Consider the following 23,065-nt stretch of genomic DNA (forward strand, 5'->3'; position numbering starts at 1 on the left):
CGACTTGCTCACTTGTCACATTTTCTATCCCAGAAGATGTAGCATTGAACGTGTGATGACATGATCAATCACTGTTTATGTAAGAGCAGCTAATGCAGCTCTATAAATCCAGCTGCCTACTTGAGAAAGGTGTGTTACTGGTCTTGAGGGACAGATCTTCCCTCTTATCTAGAGCGTTATTCATCCTGTAGGGAAAGATCCAACAGTTCCATGGCACTAGCGCTATTGATGTTGTGCTATCATAAGCCAATGCTTGCTTCCTATGCTAGCCATGCAACATCAATAGGTCTTGCTTTCTCACAGACTTCAGCCTGAAGTCTTCAGCATTCCAGCGGCATGCCCTCTCTAAGACACAGTGGCTGCGTTTGCACAAAACAATAAGCCAGAATTCTTCAGAGTGGCTAAACTAACTAATAACTCTCTAGCAAGAGCAAGCTTAGTGTTACATCAGAAACCAATTCCTGGCTTGTTGCTCCCAAACAAGTCATAAATCGTCAGCCAGTTTCAAACCCTGGCCTCAGACTCTGGCTTACGGGAGCAACAAACCAAGAGTCTCAGTTTGGACTGCTAAGCTCTCTCTTGGTGGTGAGGTCCTGATTAGGTCACTGCCTTGTTGTGGTGAAGGGGCTGGCATAACTCAGTGAAGCCATAAGCTATGCCGTGCAGGGCCACCCAAGACGGACAGGTCATGGCAAAGAGTTCTGACAAAATGTGGTCCACTGGAATGGCAACCCACTCCAGTATTCTTGCCAAGAAAGCCCCATGGAACGTATCACAAGGCTAAAAGATATGATGCCAGAAGATGAGCCCCTCAGGTCGGAAGGTGTCCAATATACTACTGGGGAAGAGCAGAGGGTATTTCCAAGTAGCGCCAGAAAGAGTGAAGCGGCTGGGCCAAAGCCAAAAGGACACTCAGCTGTGGATGTGTCTGGTGGTGAAAAGAAAATCCGATGCTGTAAAGAACAATATTGTTTAGGAACCTGGAATGTAAGATCAATGAATCAAGGTAAGCTGGAGGTGGTCAAACATGAGATGGCAAGATTGAACATCGACATCTTGGGAATCAGCGAACTAAAATGGACAAGCATGGGCGAATTTAATTCAGGTGACCATCATATCCACTACTGTGGGCAAGAATCCCTTAGAAGCAATGGAGTAGTACTCATAGTCAATAAAAGGGTGGGAAAAGCAGTACTAGGGTACAATCTCAAAAACGATAGAATGATCTCAGTACGAATCCAAGGCAAACCATTCAACATCACCGTAATTCAAGTCTATGCCCCAACCACTGAGGCCAAAGAAGCTGAGGTTGATCGGTTCTATGAAGACCTACAACACCTTCTAGAATTAACACCAAAAAAAGATGTCCTCTTCATCATAGGGGATTGGAATGCTAAAGTAGGAAGTCAAGAAATCACCGGGATAACAGGCAAGCACGGCCTTGGTGTACAAAATGAAGCAGGACAAAGGCTAATAGAGTTTTGCCAAGAGAACATGCTGATCACAGCAAACACTCTTTTCCAACAGCACAAGAGGCGACTCTACACATGAACATCACCAGATGGTCAATATGGAAATCAGATTGATTACGTCCTTTGCAGCCAAAGATGGAGAAGCTCTATACCGTCAGTAAAAACAAGACCTGGAGCTGACTGTGGCTCAGATCATGAGCTGCTTCTTGCAAAATATCGGCTGAAATTGAAGAACGTAGGGAAAACCACTAAACCATTCAGGTATGACCTAAATCATATCCCTTATGAATATACAGTGGAGGTGAGGAATAGATTTAAGGGATTAGACCAGATAGACAGAGTGCCTGAGGAACTATGGACGAAGGTCTGTAACACTGTTCAGGAGGCAGCAACTCAATCCATCCCAAAGAAAAAGAAATGCAAGAAAGCAAAGTGGCTGTCTGATGAGGCTTTACAAGTAGCTGAGGAAAGAAGGGAAGCGAAAAGCAAGGGAGAAAGGAGAAGATATATCCAACTGAACGCAGAGTTCCAGAGAACAGCAAGGAGAGACAAGAAGGCCTTCTTAAATGAACAATGCAAAGAAATGGAGGAAAACAATAGAATGGGAAAGACTAGAGATCTTTTCAAGAAAATCGGAGATCTCAAGAGAACGTTTTGTGCAAAGACAGGCATGATAAAGGACAAAGAAGGCAGGGACCTAACAGAAGCAGATGAGATTAAGAAGAGGTGGAAAGAACTATACACAGAAGAACTATACAGAAAAGATCTTAATGTCCCTGATAGCCATGATAGTGCGGTCACTGAACTTGAGCCGGACATCCTAGAGAGTGAAGTCAAGTGGGCATTAGGAAGCATTGCTAGCAACAAAGCTAGCGGAGATGACAGTCTTCCAGCTGAGCTATTTAAAATCCTAAAAGATGATGCTGTTAAAGTGCTGCACTCAATATGCCAACAAATTTGGAACACTCAACAGTGGCCACAAGACTGGAAGAGGTCAGTTGACATTCCAATTCCAAAGAAGGGCAATGCCAAAGAGCATTCAAAATACCGTACAATTGCGCTCATTTCACATGCCAGCAAGGTTATGCTCAAAATCCTACAAGCTAGGCTTCAGCAGTATGTGAACTGAGAACTACCGGAAGTACAAGCTGGGTTTCGAAGAGGCAGAGGAACTAGAGATCAAATCGCCAACATTCACTGGATCATGGAGAAAGCAAGAGAATTCCAGAAAAACGTCTATTTCTGCTTCAATGACTACGCTAAAGCCTTTGATTGTGTGGATCACAACAAACTCTGGCAAATTCTGAAAGAGATGGGAGTACCAGACCACCTTACCTGTCTCCTGAGAAACCTGTATGAGGGTCAAGAAGCAACAGTAAGAACCAGACATGGAACAACCGAGTGGTTCAAAATTGGGAAAGGAATACGACAAGGCTGCATACTGTCGCCCTGCTTATTTAACTTATATGCAGAGTACATCATGAGAAATGCCGAGTTGGATGAATCACAGGTCGGAATTAAGATTGCCAGGAGAATTATCAACAACCTCAGATACTCAGATGATACCATCCTAAGGGCAGAAAGCGAAGAGGATCAAAAGAGCCTCTTGTTGAGGGTGAAAGTGGAGAGTGCAAAAGCTGGTTTGATACTCAACATTAAAAAAACTAAGATCATGCCATCTGGCCCCATCACTTCCTGGCATATAGAAGGGGAAGAAATGGAAGCAGTGACAGATTTTATTTTCTTGGGCTCAAGATCACCGCAGACGGTGACTGTAGCCATGAAATTAAAAGACGCTTGCTCCTTGGGAGGAAAGATATGGCAAACCTAGACAGCATAGTAAGAAGCAGAGACATCACCCTGCCGACAAAGGTCCGTATAATCAAAGCTATGGTTTTCCCAATAGTAACGTATGGCTGTGAGAGCTGGACTATAAGGAAGGCTGAGCACCGAAGAACTGATGCTTTCGAACTGTGGTGCTGGAGAAGACTCGTATGAGTCCCCTGGACTGCAAGGAGGTCAAATCAGTCAATCCTAAAGGAAACCAACCCTGAGCGCTCATTGGAAGGACAGATACTGAAGCTGAAGCTCAAATATTTCGGCCACCTAATGCGAAGAGAAAACTCCCTGGAAAAGACCCTGATGCTGGGAAAGATTGAAGGCAAAAGGAGAAGGGACGGCACAGGATGAGATGGCTAGCTAGCATCACCGATGCAATGAATATGAACTTGAGCACACTCTGGGAGAGAGTGGAGGACAGGAAGGCCTGGCGTGCTATGGTCCATGGGGTCACGAAGAGTCGGACACGACTTAATGACTGAACAACAAGAACTGCTTATCGAGAGTGATTGGGCAGTGTGCACCAGCATGTCACATTCACCAGCTGTATATGCAGAATCCTGGTGTATCATTTTGTGCAAATGTAGTCACTGGACAGGACCACGGTGGCTTAGTGGTTAAGACGCTGAACTGCAGACTGGAAGGTCGGCAGGTCAGCAGTTCGAGACCCGAGTGCTGCGTGACGGAGTGAGCTCCTGTCTTCAGTCCCAGCTTCTGCCAACCTAGCAGTTCGAAAGCAAGAAATTGCAAGTAGATAAATAGGTACCGCCTCAGCGGGAAAGGTAACAGCGTTCCGTGCACCTCGGTGTTCAGTCATGCCGGCCACATGACCACGGAAGCGTCTTCGGACAGCACTGGCTCTTCGGCTTAGAAACGGGGATGAGCACCGCACCCTAGAGTCGGACACGACTGGTTGGGGACACCTTTACCTTTTTTTTTTTTTAGTCACTGGACCAGAGAAGATGTCAGCATGAAGAAGAGTTGGGGAAGCCTGACTCACTGTACCACTCCCTAACCTCACTGCTTTTATCAAGATATCCACTAGGATATATTCCAAAAATAGCAACTCTACTTTCTGTGCAATTTTTAAGCTTTATAGACATGTAGGAGGTTCAGGGTTGATTCACAAAAACACTTTGGGGGGTTTCTTCCAAAAAATGTTTTTGCTCCCATGGATGGAAAATTGTGGTGCTGATGTGGTCATCTGAATATTGTACATTAAGCCAGCTCCTGATTTAGCACTCCAATAGCTTATACACGATAAGAAAGAAAGATCACTGTTGATGGGGGATTCACTTTTTCTGTGAATCTGTCAAGTTCTACCTAGCATTATTAAATATAAAATGTACTAATGTTACAAAACAAAACCTAAGGATATAGGATACATTTGCTTACATTCATCCCTTGATATCACTGTCTCTTTCATTCCTCCCTTCTCTCCGTTTGTTGTCTCTGCCTCTCTCTCCCCACCCCACCCCTCCCCTTCATTTTGTTTTTCTCTCTGGCTAACAGAATGTAGATTGGAATTGGAAGCTGACTTTTCTTATGTAAGTATACACATGATGCTGTATAAAATATGAAAGCTTATAAACTTTCTGGAATTTCTAAAGCATCATAATTTGTAAAGTAATGGTACTTACACTGTGAACACCCAGAGCCTTCCAGACAGCAAAACTGATCAGTCCCACACCACACCAGGCATAAAGGGAACCCCATCCTAAGGCACGTAATGCAAGGGACGTACCACTCTCTGGCAAAGCAGCTGTGGCAACAACACCCTAAAAGTTTTGTTTTAATGAAGAAAAAAACAAATCATCAGTGTGCACACACATATGCATTTTCAGGAAGGAAGGGGAAAATCAGCTTGTGAAAAACATCCTCTTTGTCTTATATGATTGCGTAAAACACTCCTACAGTGCAATCCTATGCATGTTTTCTCAGAAATAAGTTCCACTGAGTTCAGTGGTACTTACTCTCAAGTAAGTGGGCATAGGATTGCAGCCTTAGGGAGCAATCCTATGGCTGCTAGACAGTGGCTAGACGGCCATAGGATGTGCTGTTTTCCGAGAACCGACCTTGGAGCCCATGCTCCGAGGTCAGTTCCTGAAAAACTGACCTCCCCCCATGTCTGCGCTGCCTCCAAGGCAGCACGGAGAAGCCCCATCCTCCGCACTCAGAAGAGGAGCGTGGAGTGGCTGAAAAGGGGCGGGGCTGGGGGTGTTCTGGGGCGGGGAGAGTGGATCTGTGTGTATGACACATCCTATGGAATTCTGGGTATTGCCGTCTTAGGGACAATATAATCTGTTGCAAAATCTGTTAGAAGTCCCTACCACAACATAACTACAATTTATCAGAGCTCCTTAAAAGGACATGAACCAGTTTAAATGTGTACATTTAATTTGTATTAAATGTACACATTTAATTTGTATGCATAATTTGTATGCATGTATTTACAGATTTTTTTTAAATACACACTTCAGAGAAAGCAAAAGAGTGTTCTAAGCTTCTTCCTAGTCAGTATTCTTTTGTTAATATTGTGAACATTTAGAAAACTAAGGGCGTAATCCTATCTAGATAGGCGGCCACCTCTGAACTCGGAGTCGACCGCCTATCCAAAGCAAGGCAGGAGAAGCATGGGGGGGAATCATTCCCGCTGCGCCTCTCCTACTCTGTTTTTTCTGCTAGACAGCCATTTTCGGCTGTCTAGCTGCGGGGGGGGGGGGGGGGCGAGCGGGAGAGGAGGCTGCTGTACGACACATGTGTATTGTGTTGTACAGCAAAACTTGTAGGGTGTTGTTGCCACAGCTGTTTTGCCAGAGAGTGGTACGTCCCATTTAAACTGCTTCACGTCCTTTTAAGGAGCTCTGATAAATTGTTATGTTGTGGCAGGGACTTCTAACAGATTTTGCAACAGATTATACTGTCCCTAAGATGACAATACCCAGAATTCCAGGCAGGAGAAATAATTGAACCAATATAAAACAGGTTTATGACTGCATTGATAAACATTTTCAAAAATATGGGCCACCGTTCACAGGTAGTCTGATCCATGAATGTTCTTGTTCTGATCAGCTTCCTTGTCGGCAGTTAGCAGCTGCAGCGGACTCTTATATGATGTTTTAAACAATCCCAACTTTTAAAAGGTTGTTTAGAAGTATGGCTAAGGGGAGGAACCAGGGTAATACAAATCACCTGACTGGATTGCTGTCACAATCTATCATGCTCACATTATATTTAAACTTCTAGATGATGAGAGGGGAAGCAGTGCCATTCCATCAGCTCTGGTGAAAGGCTGCTTAATTTTTTTTCTTCTTCCCTTCCCATCCCTTTGTTCTTGTGTGTCATATCTTTTTAGATTGTAAGCCTGTGGACAGGGACGGTCTTGCTTCACTGATTGCTGTAAGCCAATCCAGGAGACTTTTTGCTAAGAAGTGGATAAAAATACTTTCAATAAACCTTATTATAAGCCTCCCATGAAACTTCATATCAGTTGTAAAAAGTCCATAGCTGATTTTGCTATGTAAAAGAATCCAAACGGTGCATATAACATGAAGACCCTTTCTACTTTGTATTATTAAAAAGGAGATACATCATGGGTATTTTTGTAAAAAATGTTGAACAAATATGGAATCCTCAAAAAAGCAATAATGGAAGACACAATAATGAGATCTGGATTTATTAGTTCAAGACTGTTTGCACATGACATAACTCCTTGAGGGTATAAAATACTTGGATAAACTGTGTTGTTTACAGAAAAAATTGTCATCTGATGCATGCAAAGCTATGTAGACTCTCAAGACAAGTGATAAATGAATTGCTTAAAAAAAACACTTTGGAGTTTCCCCAGTACTTCAGCACAGAAGAACTCATTGATAAAGGGATTGGTGGAGCCACTATTTTAAGAGAAGGGATCTGAATCACATGTTTGTGACTTTCTATCTTTACATGTAGGCTTTCTTTTATGAACTTAGGACACTTTGGTGTCTTCGAATAACGAACACAAAACAAAATTCCTAACACAAAATCAGACATGGAAAACAAAAAAACCCTCTGTGTAAGTTGGCAGCATATTTTCAGGGCTCCATTTTGGCCAGGAGTGGTATTTCATGGGTGAAGATGTGTAGGGAAAGAAACATATAATTTTAATAACCAACTTGATGCTGTTAATCTAGGCTACCAATTCCCATACACCCAGTGATCCTCAACAATTTTAAGAGAAGTACTCTGAAGTTTAGAAAATATGCTCAACTACAGCTTAGATTTCTCCAACCTGGTGTACTCCAGACTTGTTGGACAGCTCCTAGCACAGCCAATGGCTGGAGGTGATAGGAGTTGTGGTCCACCACATCTGGAAAGTATCAGGTTAGGGAAATCTGGAGGGCATAGTGGTTCTTTGGGTATAGTCCTTAATTATGTTTCTGATAGTTATGGGGTGAAGCTTCACTTGGTTTAGCATTGGATGACCACCTCCAGTCCACTGACCTACGAATGGGACCTGATCCATTGAACAGAGGAAATCAAACTCATTGAGGGATAAGGTGCGGCACATGTCATTCTTTGGTGTGTCCTGCAAGTCCCATGAGCCAGAAACTACGTGAATGAGTGGACAGACAACTGCACCCAATCACCCATGGAATGGACAAGTCATTTTCCCACTTAAATGTAGTTTCTTTGTTCAGCTATGTGACTGCAGTAAAAATTTGAGAAACACTTCTGGCCATGTGTGCACTTCTCTTGTGCATCTGGCTGCTAATACCCACAATAAATGAATACAAATTTATGCAAGACAAAATAATTGCTTCCTTAGATAAGTTTCTCTAGCTGATTTGCAAATGCTGATCTTCTAGCAACTGATGCTTAATTTTGGATCCTGTATCATTGGGTTCAGAGTCTTCAAGTTTGGTAACACCCATAGCTCTCCCATCTGTTCTGTCTATTCCCCCAAGCTCCAAGGGGCTTTTGCTAGCATGACATGGCTGTTAACATCATTGTTGGTTTTAATGTTGGTTTTGTTGTTTTTATTGTTATGTTTTTATCACTTTTAATATTTTAACTGATTTATGTATTTTATTGTTGTACGCTGCCTTGGGAGGGCTTCTGCCCTGAAAGGCAGACAATAAATATTTTAAATAAATAATAAATAATGGCTTGAGAGACCTCATTTCAGTTTATACAAATAAGCAGTTTTGTTTTATCTATTTAATTCATCAGAGAACCAAGAATACTAAAATTTGTTTTACCCGTACATTATTCTACTCACTAATGCTCAAAAGTATAAATGCATGACAAAAAATGTTTTATGGTGCTCCAGCCAGGATGGATTCATTTCAATCAATGAAATTAAAGTCAGATTCCAGTTCTGAAATTCATGTATTTCCTGAACAAGCCAGGAAATACATGACTGTTTGCTGTAATATTGAAAACACATTGGCCTGCAACTAATAGAGACCTTATTTAACCTAGGAGCATAAAGCAAACCTTTAGTAATACATGCTAGAATAATATCTGACAAGACACATATTTGTTTGCCTTTATATGTTAGAATCATAGAATCACAGAATAGTAGGGTTGGAATGGGCCTACAAGGCCATCAAGTCCAACCCCCTGCTCAATGCAGGAATGTTCACATGCATGGATACTAAACAAAAACACATTCATTCCTGTGCATGTCTAATCAGAAATAAGTCCCATTTAATGGGACATACTCCCAGGTAACTGTGTAAAGTACAACCTAAAGCCAAAATCTTTTGCACACTTGTTTGCAGGTAAGACGCACTGAACAAAGTTGAACTTACTTCTGAGCAAACAGGCTTTAAGTGTCCAGAACTGTCTAAATTACTATGGTTTTCTTAATGAGATGGAAAGTAAATGTTCATACATTTGATTGGTAAGAGTCATAAACATTTGTAAGCTGAGACTGAGTTTACTGCAGTTACCGTTTCCATGCTGGCAAGCCAGAGAATCAGTTTTATCTTTAATTCTCCCACTGCAGTAGGAGATGTCAACAGTGAAGTAGGAAAGGAGAAATTACTTGGCCAGCAGGGAGAGTAGACTCATACCCTTACCAGTAGTTGTTGCAAGGAGGAGGGGGAAGAGGAGCTGGAGTCAGTACTGCACAGGCAATACAGGTACTGACTAGATAGCAGCGCCCACCAGGGGTAGATTATATCATTGACACCTGCCTCTATCCCTCCACTTTGCAACCATCACCAGTAAAGCGGAGGGGGCCTCCTTGTACTCAGCTGCCACAACTGAGCAGCAATGATCTCCCACCCCACTTCACCAGCTGCATCTGAGGGAGAGTTCAAAGTGAAACTAATTCTCCAGGTTACCAAGTTGACCATCCTAAATAGAGCTTGGGTAGTTGGAGGTCATGATCTGAGGGCACTTTGATGCTGTCACCTTGCTGAAGAGAAGCAGGTCTCAGCCTAGTCAGTGCCCGGATAAGAGACCACCTAGAAACTCCATGTAAACCACTTTGAGTTCCTTGATGGAAGAAAGGCAGTACATAAATTTATTTTAAAAACAGGTTGCACGCAGATGATACTGGTGATATACAGAACTGTATCTCCTGAATCCTCTCTTTTTCCAATTAAAAAAAACCCATGATAATAAATCTCAATGGACTCGATGGCCTTATAGGCCCTTTCCAACCCTACTATTCTATGATTCTATTCTATGAAATACAATATATGATTTATTGTTTCCTTTATCATACAACCTCAGAATTCTAATATTTCTCCCACTTTTACACCACAGAAAACAAAGACCTGGTTTGCACAACATGACAACCCACGGTGGGTTGTCAGCCTTGTCTGTTTTAGGCTGGCTTGTTGTGACATCCAAACCCCCCGCCGTTTCCTCAGCATGGTTTGTTAACCATGCACAAGCCACCCTGAGAACTCATGGCTTGTTGTTGGGTTGTTCAGGGTGGCTTACTTTCAGAGCAGCTTATCATAATGTATGAATCCAGCACATCGCTTGTTCGTGGCTTGTGGGAAAGGGCCACAGAGCCACCTGGCAAGAGCAGCAAAAAACCTGGCTGCACCTCACGATCTTGCTAACGGTATCTCCTCTCTATTGTGTCTTGAAATGACACTAGTCAATCTATTCCTCCACTTCATCACCTCCCTAGACAGCAACACCTTTTTTTTTTTTTCACCTTCAGGGAGATTTGCGCAAATTTAATGTTATTTTCCCCCACCTTTGGGAGATTTGTGCATATTTTAGGGAGATTTGCGAATAAGCACAGTAGCTATCTCCACGAAGGTGAAAAAGAATACATTAAATATGCGCAAATCTCCCTAAAGGTGAAAAAAACGTACAAAATAAACTCTACTTCGCTAATAAGCAGATTTGTGTTCATTAGTGGAGTAACAGAGCAGACTGCTGAGCTTGTGCTGCAAAGGCCCATGGGATATGTAGCAGGAGTGGGTGAGGGGAAAACAAACAACAGCGAGTCACAGAGCGTCTGATCGTCTGTCAGCAGTAACATAGATTAGCATGCAAACAAACAACCCACTGCAGCTTATTTTTAGGGTGGCTTATCATAACGTACAAACCGGCCCAAAGCCTCTAACAAAATCTGGTCATGATTCAGTTTTTAAGACATTATAACTGTAGACTTTAACATACTGGTTTATATTAAAATTCACATTTAATTTTAAACTAGGTTATTTTAAAGGGAGAAACTTACCATAATTTAATTTCTTAATTAAAATCCAATCTGATGTTTAAATTAAAAAACATACACAACACATTCATTTTAATCTGCCCTGACCTCAACTGTATTTTGCAATTATGGCCATGTTATTACCTTTAGAACAACAAAAAATGCCTCTTTTCTCCAAGAGATGTTCCCTTATGAAGAACCAGGTAATAACACCATTACGAAGCTAAAACTTTTACCACGGTTGCAAACAATTTCAAAAATAAACAAACCTTATTGAACCAGTTGGGGTTTTTCTTTTTAGCCATGGCAAGTGTAGTACCAAAACCTGCTAGCATTCCTGCAGTTGCAACTGTAGCAAGAAAAATTCCACCTGCCAACACAGTGAAAACAATTAAGATTAAAATAATGAGTCAAACCCATTTTACCCTAGGGAAAAGTAGTGGATTACTTTTAAATCCCCTATTTAACATTAAGGACTGTCAGTGCTTCCCAAGAAAAGGAGTGGCTATCAAAATGCCTGGTAAACTGCCAAAATACAATCAGTATTATAGCTCCTTAAGATCACAGCGGCACCTTAAAGCTCTGAATTATGCTGTAAATTGTATTAGGTGGCTGTCCAGGGTACAAATTCTGAGCGTAATGATATAAGCTTGGGAAGAGCCTGAGCCTCTATATCTCACAGACATCAAGGTAACTGGGCACATTCAAGTGCATCTGGTGCAGTTTGTTTGTTTATTTCATTTCTATACCACCCAATAGCCGAAGCTCAGTTCCTCAAAACCACCAGTTCCCCCCTTGGAAAGGAGACCCAATCCTACTTTTACAGCATGAATTACTTCAAGCTGTCATTTGAAGATGTGTTGGTAACTGAAGAGGTCATGACGCATTCAGCAGTGGGGTCTCCAGCTTTGTCTCCCTTGTGTCTGAAAGGCCTGCTCTTCTAAATTCTTAGGGCCCATCAGCATAGTTCTAACATAGGGCACAATCCTATACATGTTTAGACAGAAATAATTCCTACAACTCCCAGCATTCCCCAGCCAGCCACGCTGGCTTTTTTCTGTCTAAACATGCATACGATTGTGTCCGTGGCGAATGTTCTGAGCACATCCAGTCCCCACAGTAGACTTGGGTAAACTGTCTCTGTATATACTGATCTGTCTCTAGTCCACACAAGTGATAGGGCCACTGCAAGACCAGCGCAAATTTCTTTTGGTTCTCCAAGGGGAGAATTTATCAAGTTTCTCTAGAGACATTTCCTGCAGTCTCAGTTTTACACTGTGTGTGAAGCTGCAAAGTGTTTGTATATCCGTACAAGCCAACATCTCTATACAGAAGTCACTTCCAGAAAAAAGAAAGTGTGCTGCTAAATCCATGTATCATGAAGAATGAAGAAATTCACCCTTCCCCTGTTTACCCCTCCCTCACTTCCTTCCCCTTCCTCTGTTGTTTCCCCTGTGCAAGACAGGGATGTGTCCACTAGACTCATTAAAGACCCATGCACACTAATAGTGTTATATAAATTAATTGCTGCCCTCTTAAATCAGGTGCAACTTCTGTAGATGACAAAAACATTTTAGGGTGCAATCCTATACATGTAGGACTTTTTTCTGTCTAAACAACTCCCAGCATTCCTCTAACCAGCCATACTGACTGGGGCACACTGGGAACTGTAGGAGGTTTTTCTGTCTAAAAATGCATAGGATTGCACCCTTAATTAACTTAGGGTGCGATCCTATGTGTATTTAGAGAGTGAAAAGTCCTACAACTCCCAGCATGCACCAGACTTTTTCTGTCTAAATATGCATAGGATTGTTCCCTAAGGGTACAATCCTATGGGGATAGGCAGCTGCCTCCGCACTGAGAGGCAACTGCCTATCCAATGCACGGCAGGAGAAGCATGGAGCGGATCGTTCCCTCTGTGCTTCTCCTGCCCTGCATTTGCGGCTAGACAGCTGATTCTGGCTGTCTAGCTGCAGGAAGGCGGAGCGGGGGAGGAGGCTGCCAGAGGTATCATACAAGCATTTCCACCTTCCCCACCCTGGAATGCCCCCGGGAATGCCCCATTTTGGCCACTCCGCGCTCCTCTTTGAAGCGCGGGGCTGTTCCGCATTGCCTCCCAGCCAATGTGGAAGGGGGGGAAGTTTGGTTCCCCAGGAACTGACCTCGGCACGTGGGCTCCGAGGTCAGTACCCAGAAAACCAGATATCCCATGGCTGTCTAGCCGCTGACTAGCGGCCATAGGATTGCTCCTTAAATTAATTAAATCAAATATATGTTGCAGCCCTATGTAAAAGCCATAACTTTAATGCCATAAAATAGCCCTGCCATGCCAAACTGCTATGTCATTCACATACTTTGTCCAATTCTTAATGGGAAGGGGGTCTGGACTACTAAAGCCAGCTTTCTCAAAGAACACTAAAGCCCCATAGCTCCATCCTTAATCCAGGAATCTGAATTTTATGCCTCTCAAAAGTCAGCACTCCAAGCTCCAAGCCTGCTAATGTTTGGGCACCACGAATCACCTGCAATTACTCTGATTCTCCACACTGAAGCAGGCACACCTCCTTCTCGTGTTTTAATATGTACTGGGGTTCACTCCCCCCTTTCTGTTTTAAGGCTTAGCTCTCAGAACAACATGTGGAAAAATAATGAAAAGTACCATAAAGCATGCATGAGGCAGGCCTGTGGCCAGCCTAAAAGTTGGGGGGGGGGGTCGCCAAAGAAGTATGGAGGTCAGCAGTTCATCTGCTTTGCCGGTCTTTTAAAGACAAAATTGTAAACTGTTCTTTAATTATTTGCTTGTAAAATAAAAAAAGTGAGGATAGAAAATTTGGGGGGGCAGGCCCCCCCCCCCAGCCGCCCCCGTCCCGCCTACCGGCATGGCAGAAGGCCTTTATCTCAGCCTTCCCCAGACTGGTGCCCTCTACATGTGTTGAGCTCCAATTCCCATCACCCCTCCCCCCTCCGTGCTGGCTGGGGATTATGAGAGTTCTTATCCAACACACCTGGAGGGCACCAGCTCGGGGAAGGCGACTTTACCTCAACACTGAGGCGCAACCGGTGCACCTCCCCATACGCGCATCCGGGGGTAAGAAAATGGCTTCAAAAACAGGGAAGGAGCCCTGCGCCGCAGCAGCTCTGAGCCCAAGAGCCCTCGCTCTTGCTTTTTCCTTTATTTTGAAATTAGCCTCTCCCCCTTCCCGCAAAGAGGGGACGGGACTCGGAACCTCTAATTAAGAAGAGCGGTCGCTGCGCGCCTTCAGTTTGGGCTGCGGCACGGTTCGGGCTCCCCCAGAGCTCAGGCGCGCCCCCCACGGGGCTCCCCTGGACGGGATCCCGGCTGTCCGTCTCGGGCGGAGCCGGCCCCATGCTTCCGCTCGAACCCGGCTTGGGGAGAGCGCCAGGCAGGGACGCCCGTCGCCGCCGCCACCCGGATGGAGATGCGGCTGGAGGCGGACTCTCTCCTTCTGTTGCCGGGATCAGCGGCGGAAACCAACCCAAGCGAGCCCAGCCCCCCTGAACAGACAAGATGTGGAGGGCTGTGGCTTCTTGCGCGTCCTTTCAGGCTGGGCTCATCGGGTTCAGCCCCGGGGCGTTTTTCCCGTTACTAGGGTGGGCTTCATATTGATTTAGGAATAAGCCCTATTGAAATCAGTGAGCCTGACCTCCGAGTAACCAGGCTGTAGGGCAGCGATAAACCATTTATAGCGCAATTCTATGCATATTTAGAAAAAAAAAGTCCTGCAACTCCCAGCATTCCCCAGTCAGCATTGCTGGGATTCCCAGAATACTGGGAATTGTAGGACTTTTTTTCTGCCTAACCATACATTGGATTGCGCCCTTAACTTCTCATTGAACTCAGCAGGATTTACTGAGCAAACGTGAACAGAGGAAGGCAAGGCAACCTCTCCTTTTAAAAGACTTCCTCACCATTGTCGCGGCACTTCTCCCCTTCCCTCTTGTAGGGGGCAAACTCGATGGTGATTCCTTCTGAGGGCAACAAAATATGCATCGGGTAAATCTGAAGAAAAGATGTATTAAGATATTAGTTTCTAATGTTTGCCCTTCTCTGACCTGGAACCTCTTCCCCTTAATCTTAGACGGGTGGGGGCTGTTCGTGATTATGTTGAGGGAAAGAGAACCACAGGCTGCAGTCCTACTCGCACTTACCTGGGAGTAAGCCTCACTGAATAGAGGAAACAACAAAGAGTCTTCTGGTACCTTAAAAGTGAACATATTTAGTATGAAAAAATCCATTGGAGGGGAGCACAAGATGAAGGGGAAAGGCTAACTGTTAAAGTCATGATGTTTCCATGGTCATAATCTTAAAATGAAAGAGGTGAAGAGGGTTTGCAGACATTCAAATTGGCCCGTACCAGGTGATGTGATAGTTTGAGGTTTGGGGGGGGGGTGCCTCCACGAGCGATTTCCTGGTGGGTTGGCTGCCTTTGGAGGTCATTTGGGGCACATGATGTCATGGTCATCCTGCAGCCATCCAAGAGACTTTTGCAGAAAAACTGTTTTTTCCAGACTACTTTAAGTGCGATTGTTTTCCTTAAGTCAGGTTCTCCGAGCTTTTGTTGTGTGCCCCAACCCTGCACATTTGCTTTGGGTATGCTAGCCCTGCCCAGGGGTGTGTCTTTCACCGTGACCCTGGTCAAGGGGTGTTTCCCATCCCTGTGTTTCCCAGCACAAACCTATGTGTGTCTATTCAGAAGTAAGTCCCATTTTGGTCAATGAGGCTTATTCCCTAAATGTGTATTCCCAAAGTTACATAGGATTCCCATCAACAAGCCATGCCCCCGCAGATAATTGGGCAAATGGTGCGCAACTGGTCTTTGTCCCTTGGTTCAGCTAGTTAGTTTACTTTTTACTGTTACTGTTTTCTCTTTTTTCTAGGCTGATTAATGTTTTTGTTTGTTTATTTCTCATAGTATACTGCCTTGAGTGCTGGAAAAGTGGGTAATAAATTATTTAAATACATTTATTTCTATTTTATGTCTAAACAGATATGTATGGCCATAGAAAGATATATGTCTGTTTTACAAACTGATCATATTACATTGAAATAGGTTGCTCTTTTCCTAATATCAGGCATTCTTTTGCATGATAATTTGAATCAGATACATTTATATACATATGTATATATACTATCAGCTTTTTATATTTAAATTTATATTTTATCATGATTGCAATATGCGCTTAAAATATGGAAGATGGTGGCTTTAAAATTTGATAAGTAAATGCAGAACTGCTAAAATTGAATCAGTTAAAGGTACAATCCTCACGACTGGGGAAGGCAATGGCAAACCACCCCGCTACAGTCTGCCATGAAAACACCAGCGAAAGTGGCGTCCCTCTAGGAGTCAGCAATGACTCAGTGCTTGCACTATGGACATTTAAAAAGTCCTATAACTCCCAGCATTCCCCAGGACGGCATGCTTGCCTGGGAATACTGGGAGTTGTAGGACTTTTTTCTGTCTAAACATGCATGGGAGTGCACCCTAAACCTCTATTGATAACTAGTAGGAGGGACTCAGGTAATATTATTGCCTGACTGGTTTTAAACCACCAAGGAGTTTCCATTTAGGTTTGCACTCAGTGCAATGAGTACTGGAGGGAGCAATCCTATGGCCGCTAGACGGTGGCTAGAGAGCCATAGGATATGCTGTTCTCCAGGAACCGACTTCCCCCACTTCCGCTCTGCCTCAGAGGCAGTGTGGAACAGCCCCATCCTCCGTGCTCGCAAGAGGAGCGCGGAGTAGTGGAAAGGGGCGTGGCTGGGTGTGTTCAGGCATGGGGAAAGTGTAAATGCCTATATGACACATCCTATGTGTCATACAGCAGCCTCCTTCCCTGCTCCATCCTCCCGCAGCTAGATAGCCGCAATCAGCAGTCTAGCCGAAAAACAGGGCAGGAGAAGCGCGGAGGGAACGATCTGCTCTGCGCTTCTCCTGCCCTGCTTTAGATAGGCGGTCACCTCCGAGTTCAGAGGCAGTCACCTATCTAGATAGGATTGCTCCCTTAGGGCGCAGTCGCAGCTATGTTTAGACAAAAAAGTCCTACAACTCCCAGCATTCCCCAGCCAGTGATCCTGGCTGGGGAATGCTGGAGATGTAGGACTTTTTTCTCTCGAAACATACATAGGATTGTGCCTTGGAGAAAGCAGTCTATCTCCCCCAGACAGTGTCGAGGTGGGCATAGGATTGTTTGGTTTCTGGGCTCTGAGGCTGGAGCCCAGAAACCCCACTCCCTACCCCCTCGTAGCCAGCATGGTTCTGGCTATGTCTTTGCACTCGGAAATGGCATGGAGATGTGGAAAAGGGGCATTCCCGTGGGCAGGGAGGGGAGGAGATGGGGGGCGGCCATACAATGTTTCCTATGGCTGCCCCAGCCTCCTTCCATACCCCTCCGAAGCATCACTGCTAGACGGGTGAAATCACCCATCTGGCAGAAATGCATGGCAGCTGGAGAGTGGAGGCAAAGATAGTCTCTGCGCTCCAGCCACCCTGCACTGGATACTTGGCAGCCTCCGAGTTCAGAGGCTGCCAACTATCTTCATAGGTTTGTGCCCTAAAATGTGTTCATGAATCGCCTTCACCCCCTCCTGGAAAGCTCTGGACCCATAGGTGACTACTTTGGATGCCAAATGTAAGGTGTATCTCCACTTGCAGCTATGTTCACACCATTGTAGGGTGAGGCACCACTCTATAACTTCCCCTTTTTGAAGAGGAATCATGTACAGAACAACTGAACACAGGCAGTACTCATGACAGTACAAAGACCAATACAGCAACTGTGCCAGAAATTATACTCATCTACCCAGGTTGGCCACAGTTCCCACAAGCAACAAACTTGCAAATTTGTATGCTGCTAGAGTATACACAGCATTAGCCTTCCACAAAAAGCCATAACATCATCTGCTAAAAAAATAATACTCTAATTCCCAGATGGTTTCACACCCTCGTAACCATTTTATGGAAATCTGCCAAATTATAAACAGACCTTTGAATGTAATTTGATTTTGGGAATAGCACAATCCATATAACAAACATAACGGGTTATAGGTATTCTAAAATAAATATCTTTGTGTATACTCGTCTGATTTTTAGATTGTACAGAAATGAATATCCAGAATTGGGACCATATTTAGCCTTGAGGTTACTTGTGAATCATTGAGATTACTGAATGGAACTTGTTATCTGACATATTTATAAATTGCTCCTTCACTTACTGGATGCTCGAGGTGATATACATAATTCAGATAAAAACAGCAATAAAATAGAATAAAGCTAACACAATGATAAGAATAAAATAAAAACAGAAGCTGGAACATTCATCACAATAAAATATTTTGAACAGCGGTGACTCTCTTTGGTTGAATTTACTACATCTGAAAATGTAGAGGGTGCAACAGCTAACACTTGGCTTATAAAGTCCTTTTAAACATGGAGAGGGGATCAACAGTAGAAAAGGGGAAATTATGTTTCCTCTCTCATTTCCTTCAAACCATTCTGCAAAATCCACTTTTTCTGTAATGTCTTGGGCACAACCCCCATCTCCTATTGATACTAAGCCTAATAATGCCTATACATCATTGCTTGTTTGGAAGTAGTGGGATTCCAGTAAACGTGAACACATTTTTCTGTTTAGCCCCACCTCAATCTCCTTTTGTCTCCTCGGGACAGAATCGGCATCCTTGGGCAGCGGCTGGGGGCCCAGCACCACAGCAGAACCCCCCACTGCTCTGACACCTGTGTTAGTCTCCCCATGCTGGGAGACTTGGAGCTGCCATTTTAATTTACCACAATGCCCCTGACCTACTTATTTTATTTATTAGTAATATTTATACCCCCTTCATGGATCACTGCCTTGTTGTGGCGAAGGGGCTTGTGTAACTCAGTGAAGCCATAAGCTATGCTGTGCAGGGCCACCCAAGATGGACAGGTCATGGCAGAGAGTTCTGACAAAATGTGGTCCACTGGAGAAGGAAATGGCAACCCACTCCAGTATTCTTGCCAAGAAAACCCCATGGAACGTATCACAAGGCTAAAAGAGATGACGCCGGAAGATGAGCCCCTCAGGTCGGAAGGTGTCCAATATGCTACTGGGGAAGAGCAGAGGGTATTTCCAAGTAGCGCCAGAAAGAGTGAAGTGGCTGGGCCAAAGCCGAAAGGACACTCAGCTGTGGATGTGTCTGGTGGTGAAAAGAAAATCCGATGCTGTAAAGAACAATATTGTTTAGGAACCTGGAATGTCAGATCAATGAATCAAGGTAAGCTGGAGGTGGTCAAACATGAGATGGCAAGATTGAACATTGACATCTTGGGAATCAGCGAACTAAAATGGACAGGCATGGGCGAATTTAATTCAGGTGACCATCATATCTACTATTGTGGGCAAGAATCCCTTAGAAGAAATGGAGTAGCACTCATAGTCAACAAAAGGGTGGGAAAAGCAGTACTGGGGTACAATCTTAAAAACGATAGAATGATCTCAGTACGAATCCAAGGCAAACCATTCAACATCACAGTAATTCAAGTCTATGCCCCAACCACTGAGGCCGAAGAAGCTGAGGTTGATTGGTTCTATGAAGACCTACAACACCTTCTAGAACTAACACCATAAAAAGATGTCCTCTTCATCATAGGGGATTGGAATGCTAAAGTAGGAAGTCAAGAAATCACCGGGATAACAGGCAGGCATGGCGTTGGTGTACAAAATGAAGCAGGACAAAAGCTAATAGAGTTTTGCCAAGAGAACATGCTGATCATAGCAAACACTCTTTTCCAACAGCACAAGAGGCGACTCTACACATGGACGTCACCAGATGGTCAATATCGAAATCAGATTGATTATGTCCTTTGCAGCCAAAGATGGAGAAGCTCCATACAGTCAGTCAAAACAACACCTGGAGCTGACTGTGGCTCAGATCATGAGCTGCTTCTTGCAAAATTTCGGCTTAAATTGAAGAACGTCGGGAAAACCACTAAACCGTTCAGGTATGACCTAAATCATATCCCTGATGAATATACAGTGGAGGTGAGGAATAGATTTCAGGGATTAGACCTGATAGACAGAGTGCCTGAGGAACTATGGACGGAGGTCCGTAACATTGTTCAGGAGGCAGCAACGAAATCCATCCCAAAGAAAAAGAAATGCAAGAAAGCAAAGTGGCTGTCTGATGAGGCTTTACAAGTAGCTCACGAAAGAAGGGAAGCGAAAAGCAAGGGAGAAAGGGGAAGATATACCCAACTGAATGCAGAGTTCCAGAGAATAGCAAGGAGAGACAAGAAGGCCTTCTTAAATGAACAATGCAAAGAAATCGAGGAAAACAACAGAATGGAAAGACTAGAGATCTCTTCAAGAAAATTGGAGATCTCAAGGGAACGTTTTGTGCAAAGACGGGCATGATAAAGGACAAAGAAGGCAGGGACCTAACAGAAGCAGATGAGATTAAGAAGAGGTGGCAAGAATACACAGAAGAAGTATACAGGAAAGATCTGAATGTCCCTGATAGCCATGATAGTGCGGTCACTGAACTTGGTCCGGACATCCTAGAGAGTGAAGTCAAGTGGGCCTTAGGAAGCATTAGTAACAACAAAGCTAGCGGAGATGACAGTATTCCAGCCGAACTATTTAAAATCCTAAAAGATGATGCTGTTAAAGTGCTGCATTCAATATGCCAACAAATCTGGAACACTCAACAGTGGCCACAAGACTGGAAGAGGTCAGTTTACATTCCAATTCCAAAGAAGGGCAACGCCAAAGAGTGTTCAAACTACCGCACAATTGCGCTCATTTCACATGCCAGCAAGGTGATGCTCAAAATCCTACAAGCTAGGCTTCAGCAGTATGCGAACCGAGAACTACCGGAAGTACAAGCTGGGTTTCGAAGAGGCAGAGGAACTAGAGATCAAATCGCCAACATTCGCTGCATCATGGAGAAAGCAAGAGAATTCCAGAAAAACGTCTATTTCTGCTTCATTGACTACGCTAAAGCCTTTGATTGTGTGGATCACAACAAACTGTGGCATATTCTTAAAGTGATGGGAGTACCAGACCACCTTACCTGTCTCCTGAGAAACCTGTACGAGGGTCAAGAAGCAACAGTAAGAACCAGACATGGAACAACCGATTGGTTCAAAATTGGGAAAGGAGTACGACAAGGCTGCATATTGTCGCCCTGCTTATTTAACTTATATGCAGAGTACATCATGAGAAATGCCGGGTTGGATGAATCAGAGGTCGGAATTAAGATTGCTGGGAGAATTATCAACAACCTCCGATATGCAGACGATACCACCCTAATGGCAGGAAGCAAAGAGGATCTCAAGAGCCTCTGGTTGAGGGTGAAAGTGGAGAGTGCAAAAGCTGGTTTGAAACTCAACATTAAAAAAACGAAGATCATGCCATCTGGCCCCATCACTTCCTGGCATATAGAAGGGGAAGAAATGGAAGCAGTGACAGATTTTACTTTCTTGGGCTCCAAGATCACCGCAGACGGTGACTGTAGCCATGAAGTTAAAAGACGCTTGCTCCTTGGGAGGAAAGCTATGGCCAACTTAGACAGCATAGTAAGAAGCAGAGACATCACCTTGCCGACAAAGGTCCGTCTAATCAAAGCTATGGTTTTCCCAGTAGTAATGTATGGCTGTGAGAGCTGGACTATAAGGAAGGCTGAGCACCGAAGAATCGATGCTTTCGAACTGTGGTGCTGGAGAAGACTCTTACGAGTCCCCTGGACTGCAAGGAGGTCAAATCAGTCCATCCTAAAGGAAATCAACCCTGAGTGCTCATTGGAAGGACAGATAATGAAGCTGAAGCTCCAATATTTTGGCCACCTAATGCGAAGAGAAAACTCCTTGGAAAAGACCCTGATGCTGGGAAAGACTGAAGGCAAAAGGAGAAGGGGACGGCAGAGGAAGAGATGGCTAGATAGCATCACGGATGCAATGAATATGAACTTGAGCACCCTCCGGGAGAGAGCGCAGGACAGGAAGGCCTGGCGTGCTATGGTCCATGGGGTCACGAAGAGTCGGACACGACTGAACGACTGAACAACAACAATATTTATATGCAACTTAATATAATAAAATCTCAAAGATGTTCACATATAAATATTAAAAATCACATCCAAATACGCTCTGTAAAACAATTTCAACTGAAGTAACAATATAAATCACATTTAAAATACACCATTAAAAACAATTCCAATAACAATACAAAACAAAACAATACAAGGAACTGTAAGGCGGAGCAGCATATAATTGCAATTTATTACAAGCCAGGTGAAGCCTGGGTGAACAGGTATGTTTTCAGGGGCTGTTTGAAACATACCACGTTTTCTGCCTCCTGAAGTGCACAGGGGAGGGTATTCCAGAGCATGGCTGCTGCCACCGAGGAGAACGACCAGCAAGGCCACCTCTGAAGATCTTAAAGGTCAGCTGGGTATATATAGGAGAAGGCAGTCTGCTACTTATCCTGGTCTCAAGTTGTTTAGGACTGTGTATATCAATAACATAACATTGGACATGGCTCGGTAACTAATAGGCATGTGTGATGCTGGAACATTGTGGCAAATTAAATTGGTAGCTCCAGGCTGAATGAAGCTGACGCTGCTGCTGCCCACAGATAAGCCTACCAACACAGGAGGGGGCCCCTTCAAACCTGGAGCCAGCCTTGTCTTCCCTGTGTCAAATTTTAAATTGTAAGCTCCTAGGCAAAGGACCCCCCTTCATGGATCACTGCCTTGTTGTGGCGAAGGGGCTTGTATAACTCAGTGAAGCCATAAGCTATGCCGTGCAGGTCCACCCAAGACGGACAGGTCATGGCAGAGAGTTCTGACAAAATGTGGTCCACTGGAGAAGGAAATGGCAACGCACTCCAGTATTCTTGCCAAGAAAACCCCATGGAACGTATCACAAGGCTAAAAGATATGACGCCAGAAGATAAGCCCCTCAGGTCGGAAGGTGTCCAATTTACTACTGGGGAAGAGCAGAGGGTATTTCCAAGTAGCGCCAGAAAGAGTGAAGCGGCTGGGCCAAAGCCGAAAAGACACTCAGCTGTAGATGTGTCTGGT

The 23,065-nt window shown here is 44.2% G+C and overlaps 1 protein-coding gene across 3 annotated transcripts in view; it reads right to left on the bottom strand.

The window, feature by feature from the left end:
- Nucleotides 1-14,425, bottom strand: part of TMEM242 (transmembrane protein 242) — a 38,062-nt gene extending 23,637 nt beyond the window's left edge. For 2 of the 3 annotated variants that reach the window (XM_084827923.1, XM_084827921.1), the window contains exons 1-3: nt 14,211-14,425; nt 11,253-11,353; nt 4,952-5,089 (exon numbers count right to left, since the gene is read on the bottom strand). In XM_084827923.1, the coding sequence (XP_084684049.1) occupies nt 4,952-5,089; nt 11,253-11,353; nt 14,211-14,352 (381 nt within the window). In that variant the 5' untranslated portion in view covers nt 14,353-14,425. The remainder of the gene's footprint in view (nt 1-4,951; nt 5,090-11,252; nt 11,354-14,210) is intronic. The other variant, XM_084827922.1, reaches the window with a different exon arrangement.
- Nucleotides 14,426-23,065: the final 8,640 nt, after the last annotated feature.

The sequence above is a fragment of the Heloderma suspectum genome, chromosome 1 (assembly GCF_057233095.1).
Source record: "Heloderma suspectum isolate Gila_16-S chromosome 1, 16-S_ref, whole genome shotgun sequence".
Lineage (NCBI taxonomy): Eukaryota > Metazoa > Chordata > Lepidosauria > Squamata > Helodermatidae > Heloderma > Heloderma suspectum.